Below are 11,322 nucleotides of genomic sequence, written 5' to 3' on the forward strand. Positions count from 1 at the left end.
TTATTGCTTGACTATACATTCCACCTCTTGCTTCTTGATTAGTGGTGGGTACTTATAGTGAGGCCACAAGAAAGCTGAAGTGCATGTCACATGGGAGAACTTGAGTTTACCAACCAACCCAAATGTGTATTTTCCTTTGGCTTTGGACTTGAATACTACTTTTGAAGACTCTAGGCCATTATGTGCAAGGCATGGTGCAGCTGATACACTGTGAAGTTGTGCAGAGCACTCTTCATTCAGTTTTCCATCTTTTACAATCTTACAACGAACAAACACTTTGAACTTTCCTTCTTCATCAAGTTTCCCGACCCCTCTTATCTTGAAGTGTCCATTTTCTGGCTTGCAATCAATTGTTACTCGAAGCCCTGCACCATTATACACAAAATTATTGTTACTTGTTTTTCAATATTGTTTGTATATGGCATCATTAATCATATGCAAGAAAAAAGAAGAATGCACCCATCACTCTGTCCATATTGTCCATAATTTTTACCCTAAACAAAATATGGGACCAAGATTAGCAAATAATGGCATTTCAAGTCAAAGCATGCCAACATTGCACTTTTACAAGGCAAACTTGACATTGACATTTAAAAGAACAATGCACCCATCACGAGTAGAATTAAAAAAGAAACAATGCATCAACCATGAATAATTCAGTATTTTCGATGGTTCCAAAAAAACAATGCATCAACCATGACCAATGCACACATTAAGGGTAGAGTTCCTTGGTAAAAAATTAAGAGCATATAAGCATTTGAAAGTAACTCTAGATGAGGTCTAAAACACAGCAAATGCAACTCACTTGCAAGATTCAAAACTGTCTCTTAATCAACTCAATCGTAGCCCTTCCCTAGACAGTTAAGACAACGTTGTACCTTGTCATGTGAAACCATCGAAACAACACATAAAAGTAAACTCTTCCTCAAAACATGGTTTATCAAATAAAGTGAGCTTTCATGCTCAAATATCATGAAGAGTTTCAAAAGGCAAATTAGAACTTCTAATTGCTTCAAATTAGCATTCCAAAAAACAAACACAAAAATTCAGTAAATTCAACTCATGCATAATGTACTTCTTTCCATAACCCTTTGTTAGGATACTTCAAAAAATGTTAAAAATGCAACTAAAAAACAGTAAAAAAAAAAACTACCCAAATCTGTTCAATGCATTTTTCCTATAGTTCAACTTATTAAAGAGCATAAAGGAAATTGTTTTCTCAACAACCAAACAAAGCACAAAAGAAAAATTGTAGACCAAGCACTTGAAATAGAGCTCCAACAAATAAATAAATAATAATAAATAATCAGAGAGAAACCTATTTCCTTCGTAAGTGGGGCAAAGGCAAGGATTGATAGCTACAGGGTCATACATAGGCGACCACTCTATGGTGGCATTTCCATTGCACAGTTTGCATTTATAAAACCCTTTTTCTCTGCAAACCCCACAAGGCAACGCAACCTTTCTCTGCACAAAAAACCCGCCAAGAAAATCAAACTCAGAAGCAAAAACACTAGCAAAAGAGAAAAAGAGAGAAAAAAAAAAGTTTGGGAGCCAGAGATGGTTTTGCTTTTGAGTTTTACCCATTTCGCTTTGCTGGCGAAACGAATTGCTTTGATATCATTTTTGGGTCCACCGGTGAGTTTTACCCACTCCACCAAACGAATCACTTCGCTTGAGTTATTAGTCCACCAGTGATGACAGCGGCTACAGTGGCCAGTGGGCAAATTGGCTTTGGTATCATTTTTGTGCGTGCGAATTTTTTCAAAGGCAATTTTTCAAATAGTTGGAGTGCATGAAGATGATTAGGCAAGAAACCCAAATTTTCAAATGGGCTGGTGAGAGAAAAGAATAGCACGATGGCTGGTGGCACCGACGACGGTGAGGACCGTGGGATGGAGAGAGAAAATCCTTGGAGATGAAAGTTTGAACTTTGAAATTTCATATGGGCTGGTGAGAGAGAGAGTTTAAACTTTGAAATTTGAAAGAGAGAGTTTGAACAGCTGGTGAGAGAAAAGGGGTCCGGCCTTGGTTTAACCAAAGTTGAATTTGTTGAGTTAAGTGTGGTGTTAACATTTTAAATGATGTGTCCAGTTTTTGACCCTTGATAATTTTGGACGAAATCCTTACCATGTACTGGAGCCTCTCCATTTCAAAGGGAAATAGAGAGTGTAAGGTTGAAATTTATCAACCATTTTGTTGGCTTTATTCTGTGCTAATGTTCTTATAATTTAAGCACTTAGTAATCCTGTATTTAGGTGGGATTATTGTAAGGTAGTGTGTGAGAATATATGAAGAAAAGCTGAAGTATATGCAAGAATGCAGAGTTTCGCGGCTAGAACTCGCGACTGACTCGCAACTGGCAAGCCGCCAACTGCAAGCACGTGAGATGCACACATGGGGAGCTGAAGGGTCGCGCCAGCTATCGCACTACAGGACAAAAGTCCCAGGCTGGCCAGGCCGTTACGTCGTAACTTGAACTCGCGACTTGGACAAGCCATGAGGTCAAGCCGCCAATCAGCCCTGTTTGGCAAAAACTGACTCTTCATATTCCAAACACACACCACTATATATAGACCCTTATACCCACTAATTGAGAGAGCTTCCAGAGAGAATTTTTATGAGAGAAACTCTAGAGAAAAACAAGATTGCCTCATCCCCAATCTTTACCTTAGAGACTCTACAAATTCATCTACTCTCTTCCTCTCCATTGTCATACCCTTGAGAGACTATTGATCAAACCCTTATCTCACCACACCCACGTCCGTGAGAAGGTTCATTTAGTGCTAAAGGAAGTAGTTTGGAAGGAACCAATATACATTGGTTGATGCTATGGTATAGTAGCAAAATCCGGGAAGCTAAAGAAGAAATAGGTTCAGCGTAACCTCGTTGGAGTAAGAAGCTTAGAGGGCTTAGGTATTTGGGTAGATTAGGCTTGAAGGGTCTTCTGCTGTTCATGTATCTCAATTACATTCTTTAGTGGATTATTTGACCGCTTGGAGGGTCGCGGAGAGGTTTTACGCCGAGGACTTTGGTTTCCTCTTCGATAACAAATCGTGTGTTGTTCGTGTGTTTGCATCTTCCTTCCCTTTATCTTTGCCTTATATTTACAGCTGTGGATGTGTTCATATTTGGCATAGATTAGTTATCAATTCTGTGATTGGCCTATGTTCATGTTCCGCACATTAATTGTTTGATTATAAGCTTGAATTGATATTTTATAATTTGGGGCCTAATCATTCAAGGATGTTTTAGACACATATTGAACTTTCAAAGAGGATCTGGATCCCTCCAACTAGGGGGCACGTGTTAGTGAGTTGGATGAGTTTGATGAAGATAATAGATTTTTTTTTTTTTTTTTGAAGAGATTTCTCTTGTCACCAAAAGGTCAATTCGGTGCTTTTGATTTTTTTGCCAGTAACCAAAATTGGGTCATAAAGGCTACTAGGGGGCCACTTGTTAATGGTTGGATGAGTTTGATGAAGATGGATTTAATGATGACAATGATGGTTTTGATATTAGGAGGAAATTAATTTTGAATTCTTAGAGCATTCCAATCCGAAAATGTCATATTATCCTATTTTACCATCCCAAAAACTTACTTTATCAATTACACAATACCATTTTACAATACACTCAACATCTCAAAATTTATTTTCTTATACAACATATTAAAATAAGGCGAAAACACCATTTTAGTCCTTACATTTTAGGGTCATAGTCAATTTTGTCCTTACATTTTCATAGTAATCAATATGACCCCTATTATTTTTAATTTGCAGTTAATTTAATCTCTATCGTTAACTCACTAACGAAAAAGGTCTACATGGCAAATAGTGTGCACTGTTGGCAAACTTTAAGATCATGTGGCAACTAAAATAATTATATTACATGCCACATCATCTGAAAAAAAAAATTTAATTTATCAATTTTAAAGAAAGAAAAAAAAAATTCAGATCTGGGAAGAACGTGAACTCAAAAAAAATCCAACCCAAATCCACTTCTAGCATATTCTTTAAGCAAATCCAAAAATAAGATCAAACAAATATCAAATGGTTAACCTCACAGAAGATTTGGCTTTATGGTTTTAACTTCACAAATGCTCACAGTGGGATTGACATAAGTGGGTTAATAGAATGGGTATTTTATCGAGCACTTGGCAGTTGACACTTGGTCAAGAAGCAAAGGCTTAGAAAGAAGAGATGAGATTTTTATGTATTGCTCAAGCACACAACACTCTCAATTGTTCAAAGTGCCAAGAACAAAGGAAATGAGAGAAAGGTTTTTCGACCTACATGTGTTCTCTCCATTTTGCTATCACTGTGCTATTAACTGTGTGTTTTTCGTTTTGGCTAAGGTGCTGCAAGGAAGAAAACAATCTCAATGCTCTATTGTTAACCATTTGATATTTGTCTATTTTTGTTTTTGGATTTGCTTAAAGAATATGCTGGAAGTGGACTTTGGTTGGATTTTTTTGGGGTCACGTTCATCCTAGATCTGAATTTTTTTTTTCTTTTTTGTTTCTTTGAAACTAACAAATTAAACTTTTTTTCCAGATGATGTGGCATGTAATATTATTATTTTAGTTGTCACTAAACTTAAAGTGTGCCAACAGTGCACACTGTTTGCCACGTATGCATTTTCCATTAGTAAGTTAACAGTAGGGACCAAATTAACTGCAAACTAAAAATAACAGGGACCAAATTGATTGCTATGAAAATGTAGGGATTAAATTAACTGTGACCCTAAAATGTAAGGACAAAAATGGTTTTTTCGTCTTAAAATAATATATCTTCACAATAAAAAATTTTTTGTCTCTCTCTAATTTTACAACACACCCAAAACTTTCCCATCACTACTCACTAATCCACCACCACAGCACCACCCCGATCCACCATCAACAACACAACCACCACCTTGATCTGCCACATCAAACCCATAAGCTCCACCAACCCATGAGATTCATGAAGTCTTGATTCAAGGGGAGAGAGAAAGACAGAAAAAATGAGAGAGAGACAAAAATTAGCTCCACCAACACATGAGACCCAAGCCGTGCAACCACCTGCCTAAGCTGTTACACCCCCAGACCCCACCGCTGCACCACCAGACCTACACCACTACACCCACTGACCACGCCGCTGCCCACCAAAATCATACCTGTTGAAATCAACCCACACCACAACACGACCCATAACCTCCACCACACAACCCACACAACCCATAACCTCCACAACCCGCCGCCACACGACCCACGCAGCCCATAACCTCCACCACATGACCCACCACATAACCACCACCTAACCCGCGGCATCCAAACCCACCACCTGCTTCACGCCTCCAAACCACCCACATGACCCACGGCATCCAAACCCACCACCTGACCCACACAGCCATAACAAACCCCAAAACCCCATTAAAAAATCCCTTGGAACAAGAGAGAGAAGAAAAATCTTCTGCCAAGATAGTTCCAACCACCTTGGCACCGCCATGATCTGCCACATCTGACACCACATCAAACCCAAGAGCCCCACCAACCCATGAGACCCACAAAGACTTGATTCAAGGGGGAAAAAAAAGGGGAAGAGAGGGACAAGACAAGGGGAGGGATTGAATGAGAGAATCAGAATTGAAAAAAAAAAAAACAAAAACAAAAACAAAAAACAAAAAACAAAAAAAAAAAGATTTTTTGCATTTTACTTTTTTTAATGGGTTTTTTGCATTTTACTATTTGTATAAATTGTTTTTTTTATAAATAATTTAGCCTTAAGCTTTTTGTTTTTAATAATAAATCAACTTTAATTTTTTGTGCATTAAAATAAATTTTTTTTATATACAAAATAGAAATTCTACTATATCATAATTTAAGTATGTAAGTGTGAAACTTTCTTTTAGAAACTTGAATCTCAACCCTTTCCCAAACTCTACGACTGCTTGTATATCTAATTCTTAGGCTGTGTTTGGTTGAATGTAAAATATTTTCCGAGTGTAAAATATTTTCAGGTGAAAATATTTTCAGGAAAGGAAAATATTTTCAAGTGTTTGGTTGCATTCCAAAAAATGTTTTGGAAAATATTTTCTAGTGTTTGATTGTGTTTTGAAAATGCTATTTTTCTACTAGTTTCTCACATTTTCTCAACCATTTTTCTCAGCTTCTAAACAAATTTCATAATAGAAAATTTCAATATATAAACTTAAAACAAACAAAAATCAAAACAAAACCAAACAAAAATCAGAACAAAACATTTGTTAACACCAAAAACTCGATCAAACAGAGAGAAGGAGGAAGAGAGAGTGATCGACAAGTAAGGGAAAGGGAGACGTAGATCGAGAAAAAGAGAGATCGGGCATGGGTGGGTCATGTGGATCGGAGCTCATGGAGGAGGGATTGGAGCTCTTGGATGTGGATCAATCTCACCGGTGTTAGGGTGCTGGTGTGCGATCTTGGTGGTGCTTGGATGAACAGAGCACTCACTGTCGCATGAAGGGGACGAGGACGGCAATCTGACCAACGTGATCGTGGGTTCGACGGTGCTTTCTCTCTCTCTCTCTCTCTCTCTCTCTCTCTCTTTGTTTGCGTGTCTGTGAGTCCTTCTTTCTCTCCCTCTTTCTCTCTTTGTGCGTCTCCGGAAATGGTTTGAAGTGAAAATAACAACAGAAAATTTTTTTATACCTCGTTGCCCTTATTTTACAATCAACACTGAAAACATTTTCAATTTGACCCAATTTTCAATAACAACCAAACACCTACTTTTATGGAAAAGCAATGCACCCTAAAGCTGTGTTTAGTTCATGTAAAATATTTTCCGGAAATACTATTTTCGGGAAAAGAAAATATTTTCAAGTGTTTGGTTGCATTTCAAAAAATGTTTTGGAAAATATTTTCTAGTGTTTGGTTGTGTTCTGAAAATTCTAGTTTTCACATTTTCTCATCTACCAAACAAATTTTATAATAGAAAATCTAAGTGTATATATGTGTGAAATTTCATTTTAAAAACTTGAATCTCGACCCTTCCTCCACACTCTAAAAGTACTTATAAATAATCTAATTCTTAGTTTACGTTTGGATTGTACATTTCTGCGTTCATCTGCATTTGGCATTAGAAAAAGTGGGACCCACGGCTACAGTGCATTTTGCAGCGCTAGGCACTATTCACGCATTTTAAGCGTGGGACCCACAAAACTGTTGAAAAAAATGAAGAAAAACACAGACCCACGACACAGTGTGAACAATGTTTGTCTTTTTAAAAAAATATTTTGCTACAATGTTTTCAGTAATAAATTTTTAATTTTCAGCAAAATAAGCGGTATCCAAATAGACTTCAATTATACTTAGTTTTATCATATTTATTTTTTAATTTTAATTGTTTTTAATCTTTTTATTTAGGTGAAAACACCATTTTGGTCCTTACATTTTGGGGTCATAGTCAATTTAGTCCCTACATTTTGGTAGCAATCAATTTGGTCAATGTTATTTTCAATTTGCAATCAATTTGATCCCTACCGTTAACTCACTAACAAAAAATGCCTATGTGGCAAACGATTTGCATTTTTGGCATATCTAATATTAAAATATTGAATAAAATCTGAATTTTAGTGCCACATCAATGCTTAGAAAAAATTTTTTTTTTCTTTTCTTTACAAATTCTTTTCCTTTATTTATTTTTTCTTTTAATTTTCTTTAAATTTCTTTAACCAAACACCCATTCACATTTAAATTTAACACCACCAATCCTTTTATAAAAATAAAATAAATAAAAAATAAAATAAAAAACACACATGCTACCACCACCAATCTTTGACAACCAAGTCCACCGCAACACCCAAAAATCTCCTACATCATAAATCTTGGAAACTCGTGTGAGAGACAAAGAACAAGAGCTTTGGGTTTGGAAAGAATCGGATTGAGTGAGAAAAGGGTTAGATTTTAGTTCGATTGTGAGAATTGAGGGTTTATTTGAGGAGAGGGTCGCGAGAGTCAAAAGAGGGCTTAGAGAGAGAGGGAGAGAAATGGAAAAGGAGCATCGACGGCAGCGAAGATCCATGGAGATTAGAGATAGAAAGAGGCAGATGCTTCTGCTGCGCATGCGGCAATGACCTTTGTTGGGAGGCCGATGCTTCTCTCTCTCGTATTCTCTGAGATGCCTTCACCCCGTGTGACCTACAAAATGGGTTTAGATCTGCAAAATGGGTACATGGATGGTGGATTTGCTTGAACTGGGTTTTATTGTTGTGTATTCCTTTGTAGATGTAGTGATCTGCAAAACGGGTAGATGGATGATGGATTCGCTTGAAATGTTTTTTATAATTCGTTTCTAGAAGAAAAGGATTTTATCAAATGTTTGCTGTTGGACATAGCTTTTCTTTGTGATCCGTTCTAATCCTAATTTTAACTTACCAAGAACAATGATGAATGAATCTTTTCTGAACAACGAATGATTGAAGAAATGGTAAAGAAAATTAAAAGAAAAAAAAAACAGAGAAAGGAAAAATTTTGGTAAAAAAAATAAAATTATTTTCTAGAAGTTGACCTAGCTTCTTTTTTTTTTTTTTTTTTTAATCTATGTGCTAATGTGGCTACTAAAATTAAGCCATGTCAGCATTTTATTTAATATTTTAATATTAGATACACTAACAATGCAAACGGTTTTTCACGTAAACATTTTCTGTTAGTGAGTTAATGGTAAGGACCAAATTGATTGTAAATTGAAAATAACAAGGATCAAATTGATTGCTACCAAAATATAGAGATCAAATTGACTATGACCTCAAAATATAAGTACCAAAATAGTGTTTTCGCCTTTTATTTAATAATTAAGGTTCAAAGTTACTTTTTCCAATTCTTAATCTCAACCGTCCATCTTACCATGCGAGCTCCATACTTGTCGACCGTCAAATTTGCCCTTTTTAAAAATAATATCCTCGGACACGGACAAAAAGCGTTTTGAGCTTCGATGGCAGCGACAATGGAAGTTTGTCGTTGTCGGTTTGTGTTAAGAAACGTGGATTTCAGAGGTTGGGATCCAAACCCAAACCCCCTATTTGAGCATCAGAACCCCAAAATTCATTGATTTCAAACAACAGCATGCGTCGAGCCACAAAGGTTAGGGATTTTAGTAATTAGTGCTTGAACAACACCTCTTCTTCGTCTCCCATAAAAAAACCTTAACCCAAAGTCCCTAACCATGACTATTCCTATGCCCTCTTATCTGCCATTTTCAAGTCCTCTCTTTCTTTGTTTATATTCGATTGTTACTTGATTCTATTTTTATTTAGTAGTGGATTGTTAACGATCAGATTGAAATCTTTAATATCTCTATTCTTTTGCTTTTCAATTTTGATTGTTATTTTTGATGGTTAGATCAATTTTTGTTTATTAATTGACTTATGGCCTTTCGTTTTCTACAAGTTTCAGGGTTTTATCAATTTGGGCAAATCTTCGTCAAACATTGGAAAGGTTTGGCTTCTGGGTTTTATCTCTCTATTCCTTCATTTTTCTATTTCTAAATTTGATTGTTACATGGATTAATTTTTGTTTAATAATTATTTTTTTTTTTTAACCTTTTGTTTTCTAAAAGTTTCAACTTAAATGCGGCTTTGAATTTAGCAATCAAGGTTCAATTTTGTAAGCTTTTTATCACATATTGAACAGGGTTTTTGTATAAATATGTTTATGTTAGGGCTGTCCAAACATATCCGGTGACCCAACCCACCAAGAGCCCCGACTGGAACCGATCTGAAACCGGCCGACTCGACCTACTCCGGCGATCGGTGGCGGATTTTCTCCACTAGAAACCGACTCTGGCGGGTCGGTTTCGGTTTCTCTACCTCAAAAACCGAAAAAACCCGAACCAACCGGCAAAAAACCCATAATCCGGTGAAAAACCTAGATTCCGGTGTGAAACCCAGATTCCGGCAAGAAAATTCCAGATTCTGGCAATAAAAACCTAGATTTCGATGATAAAAAACCCAGATCTCGGCGAAAAAAGCCAGATTCAGGCGCTATTTCACGCAGATTCGATGAGATTTTGATCAAATCTAACTAAATCTCATCGAATTTGGTGAGATTACAGCTGGATTTGGCGAAATCTCCTAGATTCCGATGAGATTTTCGCCGAATCTGGATTTTTCTCACCCTTTCTCACAGTTTCCTCACCGTTTTCTCACCGTTTTCACAAATCTTGACGCCGACCGACCCGTTCGCCACCCGTTGAAGTCTGATCCGCCCGACCCGTTTACTCCGGCAGTCGGTGGCGGGTAAGTTTTTTCAAAACCCGATTCCATCGGATCGGTTCTAGGTTGGGCACAAACCCGACCCGAACCAACCTGTGGACAGCCCTAGTTTATGTATGTACATATATGTGCTTGTATGCCTCATTGAAGTTACGCTTTAGGTTCTGGATATGCATAATTTGGGGATTATTTAGTAGGGTTAGCTAAGCAGATTAGGTCTTTGATATTTATTAGGGTAAACATTAATGTCTTTTTTTTTAATATTAAAAATTACAATTACCACATGTGGTTATTATTATTATTATTATTTTTTTAAATCTTACCATACAACCTATCTGGTTAGTAAGCATTATTTTTAGGTTATTTTGGATGAGAATTTAAGTTGAAAAATATGTATTTTTAATTAATTTGTGATGGACCTTAATGGTTATAAGGAATCATTTGTTGTATAAATCAAAACCTCAAGGAGGTGGGGTGTCATTTATAAAAATAAATGGGGTAAGGAATGAGGATTGATACCCTACATTACCACCATTATGCTCTTTACTTTAAAAAAAATGTGGGGTTTTTGAAATTTCCCCAAACTTCAAGGAAGGTTATTGTAATTTAATTTATCTATTAATGTATAATTGTGAAAATCTATAATATAGATAGAATCAAAGAAGTTTAACTTTTGATTGGCCTTATAATTTTGTGCTACACAAATTGTTGAGGCCTTACAATTTTACACATCATTATTCTAATATATATATATATATATATATATATATATTTAATTCAGTTTAAATTCTATTCAATATTTAAAAACCCTCCATTGGAATCTTTACACATTATATTTTTCTTTAAATTGTAAAATAGTGGGGAGTAGGTTTATATGTGTTAGTAGCATCTCACAAACTCATCTCCCTGTCATTTTAACCTAATTGGAATTTGTTACACAAATCCTTCTTTTACATATTATTTTAAGTCAATTCAATATTAATTTTCTATATATTATATCTGTTTAATACTCTTCACCTCCAAATCGTTTTATTTCCTTGACCTGTTTTACATCTTCAACTTAAATCATAATATTTTCAAATTAATGCATAT

General features: G+C 35.9%; 1 protein-coding gene across 1 annotated transcript; it reads right to left on the reverse strand.

Annotated features, from left to right (window-relative positions):
- LOC112033201 (proline-rich protein 4-like) lies at positions 1 to 475 on the reverse strand. The gene is made up of 2 exons (XM_024065974.1): positions 460 to 475; positions 1 to 365 (listed from the first exon to the last, which is right to left on the reverse strand). The coding sequence occupies exons 1-2, from the start codon at positions 473 to 475 to the stop codon at positions 1 to 3; spliced, it is 381 nt and encodes a 126-aa protein (XP_023921742.1).
- Between the last annotated feature and the right edge of the window lie 10,847 nt (positions 476 to 11,322).

Source organism: Quercus suber, unplaced genomic scaffold, assembly GCF_002906115.3.
Source record: "Quercus suber isolate HL8 unplaced genomic scaffold, Cork oak 2.0 scaffold_530, whole genome shotgun sequence".
NCBI lineage: Eukaryota > Viridiplantae > Streptophyta > Magnoliopsida > Fagales > Fagaceae > Quercus > Quercus suber.